This window comes from Amphimedon queenslandica, unplaced genomic scaffold (assembly GCF_000090795.2).
Source record: "Amphimedon queenslandica unplaced genomic scaffold, v1.1 AMPQUscaffold_13289, whole genome shotgun sequence".
In the NCBI taxonomy this organism is placed as follows: domain Eukaryota; kingdom Metazoa; phylum Porifera; class Demospongiae; order Haplosclerida; family Niphatidae; genus Amphimedon; species Amphimedon queenslandica.
In genome coordinates this window covers 102,651-120,389 of record NW_003546475.1, presented here as the reverse complement: position 1 = coordinate 120,389, position 17,739 = coordinate 102,651, and the positions used below count along the sequence as shown (strand labels likewise).

Here is a 17,739-nt window from a genome sequence, read left to right as displayed (position 1 = left end):
GGTATAGCATATGATAGTCTTTATAATGCTGACTAGCCTGACTGTTTCTAAATCATTATATATAAGGCATTGCTTGTTCATAGATCAAATGTTTTGCTCACTACAGTGGACAATTCTGTCTTCCATACCCACTACCCTGATCTCAATGGACCCATAGTCAGCATTCTCTCACTTGACTAGCTCAGAAAAGGAAAAAACCCATTCATTGTCCTTTTAGTTTATTTTACACTTTGGCGGGCTATGACACTATCAGAATAACCCCATTGTGCTTAGTAGGCACCATTTCAGATGACAAAGTATGTGTAACACTTAATATGAGTATTCCAGTAATTTGTTGTAATCAAATCAGATCAGTTAGTAAGGGGTTCTGAACATACAAGCAAATGTATGCATTCAGTTGCTCAAACATTAGTAACTACGACACCCATCCTAATTTACTCCCATCATAATCTACATGCATTTATAACGATGATGCAGGATCAAAATTTCACAATTTCATTCAAGAAACATTAATGAAAATAAAATTACAAAACACATGATACTAACCTGTGAGAAATTCAGCCAACAACATGAAAGTGAAAATGACGGAGGTTCTTCAAGTGGATAAAGGTGATTCAGTTGAAAATGAAGTTTTATTGGAGGAAGATATAATACTGTTGCAAGAGTGTCTAAGGCTTTGAATTTTGACTCGGAGTAAATACCACATTCAGGATCTATCTTAATGGGAAGACCCTGATTTGGTAGCTCTAACTCGACTCTCATCGTACCCTCCACCTTATTCTCTATAACTTCCCACTGGAACTCAAGCTCTTTCTTTCTCATTGCTTCTAGCATCATCATTTCATCTTCCTGCTCCTCAATCATCACCGAGTTTTTAGCTGGTACCGTTTTTGTTCCTTCATTCGCCATTTTGCGATCCCGCCCACCCGGCTAGCTAAATAATTAATTACCGGTATAAACTGATTCATAATAATTATTACTAAATCACCAGTGATGAGGTGCTAACTATAGATTATAATCTTTATATGTATTATGTATGTGCCTGATGACCATGAAGTCTACCACAACTTGGTAGCCTAACTGAAAACTTCATGCACTTGTGATATCTCATTTGATGTAGACTTTTTATTGGACTCTCTAAGAAAAATCTATTTTATAAGATGAAACTACTTGTGAAAGGAATTATTTACAGTAACAAAGGCTGCAAAATAAATGAAATAGCCTCAAAATTATTAGAATTAGTTTATGAGTTCATCCAGATCCTCTTCATAACGTGCCAAAACAAGAAGAAGTGCATAGGAAATAAAGAAACCTAAATTAACCAACAGGAACCTCATAGCAAATTGCCAACCACTCTTAGACAACTTGTAAGTCCCACCATGGACTAAATCAGGAAGCTATACAAAATATTAATAGTATAGTAGAAAAATGATTTACAACTCTTACCAAATCAGTCAAAGAAATGTAAAGGAACAACCCAGCAGTGATAGCAAGTATGTAAGTGCTAGCATCTTCACTGTTTGAACTGATTGCAACGCCAATAAAGAAACCAAGAATTGCAAAAAGAGATGAAATAAAGTTAAAGAACAAGGCACTGCTCCATTTTAAACCAGACTTAATAAGAATGACATAATCTCCTAATAATTTACAACACAATAGACAATACCACTGATCATTCAGTTACTTACCTAGCTCATGTGTTATCTCATGAAATACGAGTGCAAACATTATACTTAGTCCAAGAGTAAGACTTTGAACAACAGTAGATCCAAGAGCTAAACCATTAGCAAAATTATGCAAAGCACCACCAACAGTAACCAACCAAGCAACCGGTTCGATACGTGAGAAAAAAGGCTTTTTCATATCAACTATTGGCTGATCCTGTGCAGGCTACAGTCTTAATTAATTGAATTCATACTTATAACAAACCTTATCTTCTTTATCTTCTTTAGTTTCTTTCATTTCTGCTGAATAGTTCCCATCTTCAACTGGAGCAGCATGATTGGTAGCATGAGGAGGTTCACCAGATTTTGATTTTTTCTATAAATGATGGTCTTATCATTTTATTATTAAAAATATTAGCTAAAAATATTTAACCGGACGATTAAACAACTTTGGAAAGTTGTAGTGTGCTTACAAAATATTGTATTAACTATTATTATTATTTGTACCGTCAAGTAGTGACTAAGTCCATGCATTGCCACCTCTATCAAGTAGAATGCATAAATTCCAAGTAGGACCAGACTTGCTTTCCAAAGATACGCATGCTCCTCAGATTCTTCCTCATCACTATGATGATCATGATCATGATCATGGTCATCATCTTCTTCATGATGACCATGACTATGAAGACCAAGTGCCTGTAACACTCACTATAAATAAGCTACTCAGAAAATGCTACATTCTTACATGAGGAATAAGATGCAATACAGCATCACTTAGTAAAGCAGAAACTCCAATAGCAAATATAAAGGCATATGTATATTCAAATAACAGACGACCACCTTGGGATTTATTTCTTATGACAGGAACCAGGAAAATTCCAATCAATGCACAAAGACAGACAAGGCAGATCATGAGGAAACCATATCCATAAGCTAGAAAAGAAAGGTGAATGAATTAGAGTAATGTGGCAAATCTTACTCTTACCTTGAGCTGTAGTGGGCTTGGAAGATCCTTCAGTACCATTACGAAAACGATCACTAAGGCATTCTTGAGTTGTGAGACCGAGTCCGAGAATAATATCATGGCAAAGTTCATACATTGTTGAACAATTAAAACAGTTCTTATGGTGATGGCCCTCATTGCGGCGGCGATGGTGATGGCCATGATCATGGTCATCGTGGTCAAGGTCATCGTATTCCAGCATACACATACGCCCATCACAGTCGCTCATATTCTTGGTTTGAGACACTTCGTTGAACTTTCCAATAAGCTCATCTTCAGTAGGACACTATAAGTAAAAAGTTCAGACAACTTAATAACATTATCATCAAAATTACAAAATGCAATTTAAAGTGCGCACAACACAGTGGCTGGCCGTTACGCTACACGGTACTGTGCGCGCTCACGCGACGCATTGAGTAGTTTTTCTTACAGGGCAGCTTTGGGAGAAAGCAAGAGCCAAGAGACAAAAAGTGACAGCTAAAATCAAAAGACCTTTCATGACTACCTTTTGCTTGTCGAATTTTTATCTGCAGATATCTGCCTCGGTTCTATAGTGCTTTTATGCAATTTCAAAGGGGGCGTGGTCATTTATACGCGCATTACCATAGATAATCATTATCTATGCATTACCATGGCATGCATTACAAGTGATCACTATAAATGAAAGAATAATTCACATTATAAGGACATATCTGTATCAGTTATAGTAAACATGTAAACTATTTATAAAACCAAAAATAAAAAAAGTAAGTACTAAGCTTGTTCAATACGAAATCAGTTCACTGTTAAAACTCTGGGAGAGTTTGGTAGAGAGTTCATTAATCAAGTTTCTGATCAGTAGAGTAGTATGCAGAGTAGTAGCCTGACTATGAACATATAGAGTTGGCCTAGGCCTGACTAGACCGTTGAAATAATGAGGCAGATGAAATAATATTGATTAGTTCACTTTAAGTGGTGTCACCATGGTATTTGATAGCTGATCATTACTTCATTCTTTATTCATAAAGCGTTTCTCCCACTTTCTTCCTTTTTTCTTCATCATCAGCACACTCCTACTTGTTTTGCTTGTGGCATTAATTATCTATAACAATAAGTACAGGAATAAAATTGAAATGTCATGCTACATTAATTATTTTAGCAAAAGGTATATATAATGTGTTAAATAGCATTTCATTTGAAAAGTTAAAGTTCAAATGGCAGATCAAGTTATAGGATCAGTTACAATTACAACAAAATAAGCAGATAAAACATGTAAAAATATACATTGATCATGTACTAACACGCACATTTAATTGCCTCTACATAAGATAAGAAATGTTCACTTGGACATCGGAAGTCTGATCGTAGGCAGAACATTTGTACTACTCACAGTGTCAAACTTGGATGGCACTTTTAATGTGTACTCTGAATTGGCTCTAAGAAGTAAACCAAATTTATAATGAAATGTTACACATGTACATTAGCTGTACACAATTCCATCAGTTATAATGCAGTGTACCTATATACAAAGAAAACTGAGAGAAAGTTATAAATGTATACATAGGAATATAGATTTAAATCAAGGGCTAATAGTCCAGGTATCATAAAAATGAAATGTGTTGCATAATTTAACATGGCAATTAGGGTTTATCATAAGTATTTTTCATTCCATTGCTATAAATGATCAAAAAATTAATTATAATTATTCTTTTATTTAGTACATAAAATTAATTTGTTAAAACTATATAGAATTCTACACGGTATACAGACAATTAGACACACAACTTGTTTCATGAAATAGAGCCTGAAGCATATTTAAACAAGATTCATGGTGGTAAATAAATGTGAATGGTCTTGAGACAAACGTTAAAACATACATGCATGTAAATAGCTCATACACATTATTTCCTAAATAATTAAAACATTTATGTAAATGTATGTTTTTTTATATGAACTAGTACTAAAACATTTTATAGGATAAAAATTTGGGATCAGAAGCAGTTGCATAGGATAAGGGAGTCAAATTCATTAGTGAAAAACAGCAGCTGGGTTTCCTACAAAGCATGCCAAGTGAGCTGATTAAGACTTATATATAAAGCAACTTTAAAATTTAAAATCCAAACTTGATCGGAATCAGCTTAAAACTTCTACACAACATAAAAACATGCATATATATATATATATAAATTATAAAATGGAGAATTCTGTCAGAGCCTATGTTGACAAAATATCCTGTACTTGGCTTTGGTCCAAATTTTCAGCAAATCAATAAATAACTTAATTTTGATCGAAATCAGCTCTACGTTCTACACAACATAAGAACATGTATTTGTATTAGAAAATGTAAAAATACATGCACCAGTGGTCCAGTATGAGATATATTGTCAACATTTTTTGAGCAAATTAAAAAATTTACTAAAAAGAAGCTAAAGCCTGTAGAAAACTGAGCTAATAAGTTTGGCTCTAATTTGAATGTTCTAAGTTCATCAAAAATTGGCTCACACTTGTCTACCATACACATAATATTGTGCAAAATTGGCTACAGCCTACAAGCCTACTACATGTTGTGTACATGCATGCATTAGAAAAAATAAACTAACTATTAAAGCAGCTTTTTACATAGGCTGAGAATCACAATATACTACCCATTGTACTGTAATAATAGTAACATAATGTACTACATACCTTGCTAGAAATTATCAGTTGCATACTAGTACAATGCAGAAGAGTTTTGGAATAAAACTATTGAAGATCTACATATCTTATGTACACAATACAATGTTAGTTAGTGCATGTTATAATACTGATATGCAATGTAACGATGAAATTAATGCCTGTGTGAAATTCTCATTTTGTTTACTACTTTTGTTATTTGCTCCGTAAAGTTCACTCAAAACAACTTTTTTTGTTAATAATTTGACATGCTGCCAATTCCATTAGATAGTGTACTACAAGTCAACAGCGTTACCCATAGATTGAATAGTGAGCTAACCATAACGCCAGTCTTATTTTTGTTATTTGCATAACTTTAACATTATGCAGCCTCAAGCTTTTTGTGTCTACTTCATATATAGTTTAATAGTTTTTGTTAGCTATGGTTATTATTTTGGAAGAGCTTTGCTGAGCTACTGTAAATCAGTCTGTTACAAATTTTGGTGGGTAGAGGTGGCATACCGCAGACAGTTTTAATGTTGGCAGTCAGGAAGATCAGAAGAGTCTGAAAAATTATGAGAAGCCATCCAATGATAATTGGAAAAAGCAATTAAAGAGAGTGAAAATGATGAATTACTATTATTTTGGTTAATACTCAACAAATGACATAGAGGGAGAAAAGATTATACAGTCAAAGAGAAGTAACTTTTTGCAGCTAAAGCTGGGATGATAAACCAGCACAAATTACAGTAAAGGAGTTATTCATTAAGTAGGGACTCCACGTAACACACCAAATGTACTTATGAGCTTGAAGTCAGTAAATGCGCTACGCTTTACCATTTGCAGGACACTTAAAAAAGATGATACTCAAAAGTTGAAAAATGTCTGGGCATAGTACTTGGAGTCAAACATTTTCGAGCTCAATTATTGGGCTCATCAACTTCAGAAGAAAAATGCACGACTAATGTAATGGAGCCTAATTTTACAATCATACAACTTCACTGTATAGCATAGCATAGGGGTATGCTACTCTGATGCATTGCCAACCTGAGCTGCCTTTATGCCACAGAAAGTGAAAATAAGAGGTCAAGCTATCAGTAAAATTAGTGAATATTATGCAATGATACGTAATGAGTGCTAATGAAGTTAGTGTCTGGTGTGAATGCATGATTTATCCTGTTTATTACAGGCTCTATAAAGCCCATAGTTGGAAGCAACTTCGTGGTTAATTTGACATGTTGCCAATTCTATTGGATATAGTGTACCAACTGAGTCAATAAGTTATAAGTAGATTGAACAGTGGATATAGCTAGCTGTATGGTCATAAAGTCAGACTTTGTAATTTTGTGTAACATCATGCTTTTTGTGTTTGATTTGCATAATTTTTGTAAGCTATGACTATTTTTTATTTTGCTAAACTAATAATTTGATTTGTTAACCATTTTGAGCTATTAGGCACATACCCAAGAGCATATCAGGGTTTCCTACAGGATTTCAGTACAATGCTCATGCAGCTTTTTGTCAGTGATTTTAAACTCATAAAATGAACATCTAATTTTAAAAGTAAACATACATGCTCTTATATTGTACAGAAAATTTTGATCAACTTTGCATCTTTAAGACTTTTAAAGTTGCTCAAAAATTGGGTTAATGATAATTAAAGGTTATAGCCCTCATCTTTGGGCAAATTTTGTCAAAAAAGAGTAGAAGAGAATTCTCCACTTTTATAATTTTTTCTACATGTGCCTATGTTGTGCATCAACTGTGAACTGATTCCAATTTTTTTACAAATTAAAAAAAAATTGACAGAAAATCAGGCCAAACATCCTGTACTATAGTTCAGGAACTTTGGCCAAATTTTTGTCAAAAAATGAATAGGACAAAATTCTCTATTTTAAAGCTTGTTTTTATGTTGGGTAGAAAATTTGAGCTGATTTCAATCAAATTTGAATTTTTTATAAACTTTTGAAGTTGTTTCAAAATCTAGGCATACTAGCTGCTTGTCAGCTTATTAAGCATATTGTTTAGCTAACTTAGCACATTTTTTGGGAAGCCCTGGAGCAAAGAGCCATAATTTGCCATATTAAAAACTGCCAATCACTATGAATTTAGAAATTCAAACAAAAATTATAAGTCATATGGAGGCTAAAATTAATTATTATACCTAATAGCAAGATATTTTTGTGGCCAATTTATGCAAGTCTTATGGTTCTAAATTCACAAAAAACAATTAGAAAAATATGATGAAATAAGGTTCAAGATGGCAAAAAGTGAAAATTAACCACAAACAGATTTTTGAATGGATTAGTGAAATTTTGGGCTACAAAAGTATCTCTCTATACAGTAGTAAGTTAAAAGTATATAGTACATGTACATACAATTATTTGGTTTGAAATATATTCACAAAATAAATACTAAAAAAATTACCCACCATAGCATTATTATAAAAGTTACACGTATGTAGAAATACCAAAATAAATTTGACACTATTATTCAAAAGCTATGATACTTGATTACACTAACTGGGACAAAAAAAGAGTGAAAGCAATCCCCCAACAAGAATAAGAAATACAAAAAAGCACATTTGTTTGTTTGTATTTCTAATAATAAAGTTAATAAACCACCCACACTTCAGTTCCTGTAACAACGAAGTGATGCCAGCGTAAGGCTAACTCTCAATTCTGAAGATTCTTCAGTTCTTATATTCAATCCATCAATTGAGTCAAAAGCAGAATATTCCAGGATAGGAATGATGGGTCTCCTTCTAAAAGAGACCACTTTTAAGCAACAAAGTTCAATTTAGAAGAGTAAGTAGTTAAGAAAAGCCAATGCTTATCTGATGACATATAATGCTGTGCCCTTTGGTTGAGTAGAGTTCCACGAAGCTGAAATACTATCATGTTTATGAACAAAAGCTAGGAACAATGAATGATTGCTATTCAATCAAAACTTTTGGTTTTGCTCACCCCTCTTAATGTTTAAAATTTGCCTATTATGTCTTAAAATTGAAAACTACGTGTAGTATGCATGCATAATGTAAACACAACTGAATTGGTGAAAATGACCCAATAGAGCAAATAACAAAATAATTACTATACATGTATTAACATATTTTACTTTATGAGTCGGTCCATTAATAAAAAGAACTGTCAAAAATTTATGTACGAGGAATTGTAGCCTCTGGTGCAAAACAGGTGTTCCACATTGATCCTTCCATAAATGGTCAAAATTAAAACTCTTAGCTAAAAATAAAAATTACACACAATTATGAAAAATAAAAATTTAGAAATTTTAAAATAAGCCAAGCTACATGTACATAGAATTTCACACACAAATTTTAAAGTTACATGTATAAGGATTCAAAAGTATAAAAGTTAAAGTCATGTATAGCTAAAATTGAAACTAAAGTAGATTCATTCTTATCTTCAAGCATTACAATAATACATAACCTGTATGTCACTTCTCACTTTGACATCAAAGGCCCGAAGCCATACAAAGCCACTCCCCTGGTTGGCAGAATGCAGTACAAATGAGTGGAAGAAAAGCAAAAAAGCAAATGAGCAGTTCTTCTTACATCCATGCTTAAAGTCAGAGCTGCTACTTTTGCTATAGATACCAATGAATCAAGAAATTTGTAATTGATACCGATAGCAAGTAGTCTGAGTTGATTGGTACCATTGAGTACTAATGAGCAGTCAGCACTGCACATGCACAAATAAGTTATAACTAGTTATTAAATGAGCTGCCATTTTATAATTATAAAAAGGTGTGACTGTCATTATGACATCAAATGATCAAAAAGGTGTAATTGGGCATGGTACCACACATCGATACCAGGATTTGGTATCAAGTACTTGGTATCGGATATATGAGTACTTTGGTATCATACTGCCCACCTGTTGTGAAAATTTCCAAGCATACATTTAATAGTATAGTATCCATACTTTACTTCAAAGGAAGTGACAAGGGTGAACTAACGCACAGGTTATAAGCACTAAGCAATATGATTGTTGGCCTTATTTTTTTAACAAAATTAATTTCTGGTTCGTGTCTAAAGCCTGAAAAGGGAAAAAAATTTACAAAAAAGTGAAAATTGTTAATAATAATTATGAAAATAAATTTCTGTGAAAATAAAAAATGATTTATTTGGGCAAGGAAGTAATATTGGCAATTGGTGGTTTTATGCAGAATCCACTAATATAAAATTCGCCATTTTGTTTTAATTTGATTGCACAGGGTGCTGGTATAAAATATGCTAATTAACTTTCAACACCAAATATTACTTCCGCCAATATCTTGTATGGTACCAAATACATAGTACCAAGGTGGATACTGAATTATTTTATTTAGGGTTTCCACTCTTGATGGTACTGACCTGTGAGAAATTCAATCAGTGAACAACACAAAATTTTTAACGTGAATTATTCAGTTCAGTGAAAACTCTGATGGATCAAGTGAAATGTAGGCTTACAGTACTGTTGTAACAGTCAACAAAAATTCGGCATTTTGGTCCAGAGAAGTGGTATGGCTGCTAAAGTGATCGAACTGTGATGCCCTGGGCTGGGGAATGGTCTAGCTAGCGAGACTAGCGATGCCCTACTATCGCCTACTCCATACTTCCCTAGTCTCGCGAGCCAGGCTGGGGAATGGTCTGGCTCGCGAGACTAATACTTCCCATGTTCCATTCTATCCGCCTACGCACATGAGTTATCAATAGTTTTTGGCTACAAAATTATAATAAATGAAACAGCAAAAAAAAAACGAAACAGCCAAAAAATAACAATAGTCTCGCCTAAAGTACAAAAACGCTACAGGTAGTTTCAGGTCCACAAAGTATTAGAATTACTCAATCAGTTTATTCAGGCACTCTTCATAAATTGACAAAAGAAGAAGAACAACAAAGGAAAGATAGAAACCAAAATTAACCAAACAGAACCTCAGAACAAATCGCCAACCACTGTTTGTCAACTTATAATTTCCACCATGAATCAATTCAGGAAGCTACAAAAATTGATAGTTAAATAGAGTAACAAATTTACAGCTCTTACCAAATCAGTCAGTGAAATGTAAAGGAACAATCCAGCAGTCATTGTAAGTATGTAACTGCTAGCTGCTTCACTGTTTGAAGTAATTGCAACACCAACAAAAAAACCAAGAATTGCAGTGAGGGAAGAAAGAAAATTAAAGAACAAGGCAGTGCTCCAGTGTAAACCAGACTTTACAAGAATGACATAGTCTCCTAATAAATGCATTAAACACAATTCAAAAAATCACTTATCTAGTTTCAAATACCTACCTAGCTCATGTGGTAACTCATGAAATACAAGTGCAAACATTGTGCTTAGTCCAAGAGTAAGGCTTTGAACAATCGTAGCTCCAAGGGCTAAACCATCAGCAAAATTGTGCATAGCATCACCAATAATAATCAACCAAGCAACTGGTTCGATTCTTCTAAAAAAAGACTCTTTCACTTCTGATTGAACATTTTCTATTTCTCCAGGCTGCTTTTTAGAAGTGCCATTTTGGCCAGAAACCTATAACAGAATTCATAAAAGTAGTTGAAAAAGTCATCAGTTCAGTAGAGATATAATAAACCTTAATAGCTGATTCATTTTCACTATTAATTTCTTTCATTTCTGGAATATCTGTAGTATAGTGTCCATCTTCATTAGGGCAAGTTTGAGTGGTAGCAGAATTATCCTCTTCAGACTTAGATTTTCTCTATAATTAATAAAAAATTAAGAGGAATTTCTTTTGTGACTATGGGCATGCATATTTTTTTTAAAATGAGCAAGTAATTAAAATGTATGTGGCAAACAGTACCTTCATATAGTCAGTAATTCCATGCAGCACAGTCTCTAGCACATAGAAAGCATAAACTCCAACTAGTACAAGACACGCTTTCCAGAGATAATCTTGACTCTCAGATTCTTCTTCACTGTGGCCATGATCATGGCCATCACTACTTGCCTCTTCTTCATGATGACCATGAGCATGAAGACCAAATGACTATAACAATAATTATTATAAATTAAGTTATAGTCAGATAATGCTACTCACATGAGGAATGAGATGCAACACAGCATCACTTATTAAGGCAGAAATTCCAATAGCAACCATAAAGGCATATACATATTCATATGTCCGACGACCACTTTGGGAATTCTTTTTCATAAGAGGAATCAAAAAAACTCCAACCAATGAACAGATACTCACAAAACAAATCATAAGAAAGCCATATCCATAGGCTAAAAAAGAAAATGAAATTGCAAATATAACGCTATTTTCATTACCTTGAGCTGTAGTAGGCTTCGAAGATCCATCAGTACTGTTAGAATGATGATGATCATGCTCTTCAAGACAATCATTAGTTGTGAGATTGAGTGAGAGAATAACAGTACGGCAAAGATTATACATAGTGGAACAAGAAGTACAGTTCTCTGCATCATGGTCATCATCATCATGATCACCATCTCCTTTTTCATGATGTCCACCAGTACCATCACCTTCATGACTGTGATCTATAAAAAATGAATTTTGTTATTTCCTATAAAAAGTTTGCTGCATGTCAGTACATGTCTATGCATAATGGATGCATAATGAGAGGAATTCTGACAGCGACGTGTATGCTGACAGACAAAAATAAAATTCAAACAAAATTAATAAATACAAAAACTTGTGAAATATTCAAACTACAAATTGTAAATAGAATATATATATAAAATTAAAACCCTGTATAGTGGGTAATTTTTGAGGAAACAAATTTTGGCGAATTGGGTATTTTGATGGCTATATTCACCAAATTAAAACACACCATTTTGCATTATTATGCACATGCTTTGGTGGCTCCCAGTCTATTCAGGTTTTATTTTAATGGATCATCAGTAAAGCACACAGGCATCTCATTAACCTGCAAATATTTTGTGGTTTTTAATTTTGTGGTGTCATTCCAAACTACAAAAGTTTTTGGCCACAAAAATTTTCGGCTATATGGTATAAGTTGTATCAAATAATCATTATTACTTAAAGCCAACATACACTATTCAACTTTTTTGCATGCAACACAATTTATACAGGAGTCAATGGAGCTTCGTGAAATAGGAAACAGTTCTATCTCATGCAAAATGTTGAGCTCCATTGATTCCTGTATAAACTGTGTTGCATAGTGTATGTTAATTACTGTTTGTTAGTGTAAGTTACTACTGGTTGGTTAATTACTGGTTGTTAGTGTAAGTTAATTACTGGTTGAGCTTAAAAGTAACTAGTCATTAACAATCAATCTACAAAGCCTGAAATAACAGTTGGACATTGGACACTTTCTGAACATTTTGCCTAATTGTCCGACCAAATTATGTGTTCTTCTATCATTTTGTCTCAACAATCTAGTTCCTAAAATAATACTGTAAATTTTATTAATAAGAGCAATTTAACATAATAACCATGTGGAGCTAAACAGCATGCTTCATGACTATAAAACACACTGAGTACATGACATTTGAAACAACTTATAAAATTTATAAAAATCCAAAATTAATTGGAATGAATACATGTATATATATCAGAAAAATTATATAAATAGAAAATTTTCTCCTGGTTATTTTTGACAAAATTTGGCCAATAATTAAAGCCCTTTAGTTGTTGACGCAAGTTTTGAGCAAATTTTATAATTCAAAAAAATTCAAACTTGATTGCAATCAGCTTAAAGTTAATATACAACATAAGTACATCTATATGCATCAAAAAATTATAAAATAGAAAATTCTTTATAGTCTCCTTGTGATTTTTGGCAAAATATTAGTACCGCAAGGGTCTTTTCCCAATTTTTGAACAATAGCCTTGACAATCAACAGACAAAAAGCTGCTGCATCATACATTGTTTGAATGTAATCACTGAAAGGCTCTGATCTAAATCTGTGCCAAAACTCAACTTGAAATAACACATTACTTCTAAAAACTACTAATTAGTTGCATGTAGATGCTCACACAAGCAATGCCTTACCATTAATTAATAGCTATTAATAAGAGAACCTTTCTTAATACAAAAATAAATCCAAGAATTATAGTTCATCGCTGGTATAATAGTAGTGTAAAAATTGTCTTTAATAAAAAGTAAATTTTATGATTTGTGCATGATAGTAATATCAAGTATACACTCTACACTATCAATAAAATAAATTATTTTGCAGATTTTGGTGTTCTTGCACCATGTGAAATTACAGACCACCAATAGTAGTGTTAAAATTGTCTTTAATAAAAAGTAAATTTTATGATTTGTGCATGATAGTAATATCAAGTATATGCTCTACACTATGAATAAAATAAATTATTTTGCAGATTTCGGTGTTTTTGCACCATGTGAAATTACAGATCACCCTCCATAGTGAGAATTGCTTGCTTGCATGGGAGGATCAGTTCAGTATGGTTGAAGGCATGGGCCAGAATGAAGATGCATGGTAGAAATTGACTAATTCTCTCTGGGTGGTATGTTACTGTGAATTTAATTAAAACTCGCATGATGCACATACTCATGAATAAAATAGATTCAGTTACTTAATACTGATCACAATAGAGCACGTGCATAGCACATTGTTTGCCCATAAGTAATCACACCACAAACCACTTGTTTACTTAAGTACTTTTCACCTTTTCTCTTCTCTTTGACCTTCCTAGGAAGTTCCTACTCTTAACCAAAATACTGATGTTATGGCCCCTGACGCTGCATATAATTCTTTTATTTAAGTAATAAGTTTGGCAGTTTACAAGATGGCAGGGTTGCAAAGCAGTTAAAATATAAATAGATTATGTCTATGGTTTAAAATGTCATCTTGTCACTTGTAGCTATACGATCAAATATAGATGCAATTAAAGTTTTAATGCAGCATTACAAATACTGAAACAGGCTATTGTCACTAACCATCGTGGCCTTCCTGAATACACAAAAGTCCATCACAGCTCCTAACATTCAAGGTGCGAGAAACTTGATTAAACTTGCTAATAAGAGAGTCTTCACTGGGACACTACAAATGAAAATTGACATTTTAGACACGTGACATTGAAGTGCACACGGCTCCAAAAGGTGTCGTGTGCACAAGGCTAAGGCTCCAAAATGTGCCGTGTGCAATCTTACACTGCATGATGTGGAGAAGACACTAGTCAAGAAAGAAAATGAGACGACAAAAACCAACAGACCTTTCATAGTTTGGTAAAGCCTTTTGTCCGCACTCTTTGTGACTTTTGTCCAGGAGCATTAAATAGAGTGACCTTTGATGAAGTAAAATTTTGCCCAAAAGCTCCAATTTTAAAGAAAAATCCTCCATGAATTTAATTATTTTTGCTCATTTACAACATGCACACAACTGACTCAAATGTATAAGTACCAATGTATAGCTTGGCCTCATATATACTTTTTCCAGCATACACTTGACCTGTTAAGCTCTAACAGATACTGGGCCATGATATACTAGGAATCAGTTCTGATGGAATTCAAAGTTGTGGCAATAATACAAATCATGTCCAAGTGAGTTTGTGAAGCCCAATAATTACTCTGACCAAAGCGTTTTTATGCCAGTGCCACTCCAATTGTATGAAAAAATTAGTAGTCTAAAATGAATCAAAAATATGAAACTCAAAAACTAAATTAATTCATCAGTTCATCGAGACTCTCTTTATTGCCAAAACAAGAAGAATGGCAAAAGAAATGAGTCCAAATTAGTCAAAAGGAACCTCAAGCTGATCACCAACTGCTCTGCCTCTTAGTCAGCTTGTACTTATTCAGGAAGCTAAGAAGATGTAAAGGATTAACAATTCAGTATAGCAACAGCAAGTATATACCGGTAACTGCTAGCTTCTTCACCTCTGCTTGAACTGATTGCAATACCAACAAAGAAACCAAAAATGTGAGGGAAGAAAGAAAATTAAAGAACAAGGCAACACTCCAGTATAAACCAAACTTCCAAAAAATGACATAGTCTCCTAATAAAATTGCAACACAATTGACAATACCACTGATCATTTTGTTACTTACCTAGCTCTTGTGGTAATTCATAAAATACCATTAGCAAAATTGAGCAGAGAACCACCAAGAGTAACTAACCAAGTAACTGGTTCAATTCGCTTATGAAAGAAACTCTTAACATATAGCACCTGCATGTTTGATCCTTTTTAATTTCTCCAGGATGCTGTTCAAACTAGACTAGTGTTAATATTTGAACATTTGAATGAAGTTAATGAACAATCAAAATACAACAAACCTTTAGAGTTAGTTGTTTCATCTTCATTAATCACTGTCATTTCAAGAATATCTGAGTAATCGTCTTCGTTAGGACAAGCATCATTGGTAGCATGAGTATTACCTATTATTAATGACCATTCATAACAAGGTTACTAAATTACTACTGTAGTGATTGCACAAACATGTACATTTTGCTAAACTAGCCAATTATTGAAAGAAACTGAACAATAATTATGGAGGGTTGTAACAAACAGAGATTATGCTCATTGCTCTCCTAACATAATGTTGTATAAAGAAAATACCATAATGCTTGTACCGTCACATAATGGCCCATTCCATGTAGCAACACCTCTACATAAAGTCCAAATAGTACAAGACATGCTTATTCCTGACTCTCTGTGATTATGAGTATGATTATGCATGCTTAATTTCTTTATGATGACCATGACCATAAAGACCAAATGCATGACTATAACTTATTATCAAGAAAGCTGGTTACTTACATGAGGATTGAGATGCAACATAGGTAGAAATTCCAATAGCAATCTGTCAGCCAATTTGGGAATTATTATTCATAAGAGGAACTAACATAACTACGATTAATGAAAAAGACAGACATAACAATACATGAAAGCCATATCCATAGGCTAAAAAAGACGGATGGGGAAATTAAAATAGCAAATAAATATTCAACTTATTACTTTGAACTGTAGTAGGCTTTGAAGATCCATCAGTGCCATTAGAATGATGATGATCATGCTCTTCAAGACAATCAGTAGTTGTGAGCAAGGGCGTAGGGAGAAAAAAAGGAAAGGGTAGGCTAGGGGGAAAAAAGGGCGCGCGAAGCGCGCCGCCGATTTGGCCACGCCCACTTTTACAGCCGCGAAATGGGCATGTTCTCGCAAGATGGAGCGTTCTTCCATGGTTCTTCACTCTCAGACTCCGATCAGGCAAGACTCAAGGTAGCAGCACAATCAACAAAATCATCATTTACAAGATCATCATCTTTAATCTCCTCATGCTCGTCTTCAGTACAAATATGGCTGGGGTTGACTACTAATTATACTAGCTTTTGTTTCTTTGCAGCTGACATTGTGATAATGTGATGGCTTCACTTTTTATTAGGGGTGGGCGATATATCGAAATTAACGATATTTTATCGATATAATGCGGTATCGATACGTATCGATATCGAAATAAATTGAGAAGAAATATCGATACCGTGACCACGCCCACAAAATGATTGTATAACCTTAATAATAGTTAATTAACCACAGTCGCTAAGTAATGAAGTATCTCCAAACCGCTCCAAACACTTCTTTTTTGCAAAACAGAGGAAGTAACAGATGAAGACTAAGTCAAAACAGGTTAAATGAGAGTAATAATGCTTTTCTAAATCATAGTTTTTCTTGGAAATGGTACTTGAAACTTATTGAGCGTGGTCATGAAAATATCGAAATCTAGTATCGATATCAAACGATATTCATGAAAATATCGATATTATCGTATCGTTTTAAAATTTTCAATATCGCCCACCCCTACTTTTTATTAAGCTAGCTAATTAATTAAGTTAATTAATTATGTAAAGACTCCACCTTTAATAATTGTGCTAAAATGGCTAGTTTTCTTTTCTTTCTCTTGTCTCTGTTTGCCTGTGTCAAAAGTGACTGAGTGAGTAACTGCCAGTTGAGACAGCTACCCTAAACTTTTATAATTTTTGGTCATAGGTGACTAAGGCAGAAACTCAATATAGGTAAACTACTAAACTTCAATTCTGACTCCTGAACTTTAGGGTAGGCTATAGCCTACCCTAGCCTTATGCTAGCTACGCCCTTGGTTGTGAGGCTGAGTGAGGGAATCACTGGGGCAGAGTCTGCAGAGAGCAGATAGAGTTGTACAATTAGCAGTTTCCTGGATATTATCATGAATAAAAAAATAATAAGATAACACTAGAGTAAAATGTTTTAAAAACCATGATAATTATTAAAATGGGATATTTCAGTTGAAGGATTTGATTTACTTGTGACAATAGTTAAACTTCACCTAGTAGTTTGGCCATCATTTCATTACAAAAATAGCCGATAGTCCTATGATACCAAACTATCATTACATGAAAACTAAACACTGAAACCACAGCCTAGTAATAGGGTTCTATTTTAAACAAAAGAACCTTCATTGTACTTCAATACTAGGAACTGATTTAGGTTACG

At 33.6% G+C, this 17,739-nt stretch overlaps 3 protein-coding genes and 2 long non-coding RNA genes across 8 annotated transcripts in view; 1 reads left to right on the top strand and 4 right to left on the bottom strand.

The window, feature by feature from the left end:
* LOC100631953 (E3 ubiquitin-protein ligase RNF14-like) overlaps nt 1–1,052 on the bottom strand; it is a 2,744-nt gene extending 1,692 nt beyond the window's left edge. Inside the window, exon 1 of the mRNA XM_003388124.3 lies at nt 547–1,052. Within this exon, the coding sequence (XP_003388172.1) occupies nt 547–909 (363 nt within the window). The 5' untranslated portion in view covers nt 910–1,052. The remainder of the gene's footprint in view (nt 1–546) is intronic.
* A 65-nt stretch (nt 1,053–1,117) lies between these two features.
* On the bottom strand, nt 1,118–3,219 carry LOC100631827 (zinc transporter ZIP10-like). Of its 2 annotated transcripts, none has more exons than XM_019999101.1 (8): nt 3,098–3,219; nt 2,650–2,953; nt 2,410–2,597; nt 2,172–2,360; nt 1,930–2,040; nt 1,689–1,890; nt 1,447–1,637; nt 1,118–1,397 (listed from the first exon to the last, which is right to left on the bottom strand). In XM_019999101.1, exons 1-8 carry the CDS (start codon nt 3,164–3,166, stop codon nt 1,239–1,241), a joined length of 1,413 nt encoding a protein of 470 aa, XP_019854660.1. In that variant the 5' UTR covers nt 3,167–3,219; the 3' UTR covers nt 1,118–1,238. The 2 variants fall into 2 exon arrangements, with proteins under 2 accessions (XP_019854660.1, XP_019854662.1); XM_019999103.1 differs by having other exon boundaries at nt 1,689–1,881.
* Nucleotides 3,220–3,304: 85 nt separating this feature from the next.
* On the bottom strand, nt 3,305–9,941 carry LOC109583669 (uncharacterized). Of its 3 annotated transcripts, none has more exons than XR_002185651.1 (4): nt 9,674–9,941; nt 8,416–8,540; nt 3,954–4,181; nt 3,305–3,748 (listed from the first exon to the last, which is right to left on the bottom strand). It is a non-coding gene; the product is annotated as an uncharacterized LOC109583669 (long non-coding RNA). The 3 variants fall into 3 exon arrangements; XR_002185652.1 differs by having other exon boundaries at nt 3,954–4,165; XR_002185650.1 differs by lacking the exons at nt 8,416–8,540; nt 9,674–9,941 and having other exon boundaries at nt 3,954–4,814.
* A 129-nt stretch (nt 9,942–10,070) lies between these two features.
* LOC100631702 (zinc transporter ZIP10-like) lies at nt 10,071–16,122 on the bottom strand. The gene is made up of 13 exons (XM_019999096.1): nt 16,033–16,122; nt 15,549–15,650; nt 15,323–15,490; nt 15,130–15,270; nt 14,426–15,077; nt 14,213–14,315; nt 11,592–11,819; nt 11,359–11,546; nt 11,122–11,307; nt 10,894–11,019; nt 10,595–10,832; nt 10,347–10,537; nt 10,071–10,299 (listed from the first exon to the last, which is right to left on the bottom strand). Exons 5-13 carry the CDS (start codon nt 14,492–14,494, stop codon nt 10,141–10,143), a joined length of 1,488 nt encoding a protein of 495 aa, XP_019854655.1. The 5' UTR covers nt 14,495–15,077; nt 15,130–15,270; nt 15,323–15,490; nt 15,549–15,650; nt 16,033–16,122; the 3' UTR covers nt 10,071–10,140.
* Nucleotides 16,123–17,120: 998 nt separating this feature from the next.
* LOC109583664 (uncharacterized) lies at nt 17,121–17,365 on the top strand. The gene is made up of 2 exons (XR_002185645.1): nt 17,121–17,200; nt 17,257–17,365. It is a non-coding gene; the product is annotated as an uncharacterized LOC109583664 (long non-coding RNA).
* Nucleotides 17,366–17,739: the final 374 nt, after the last annotated feature.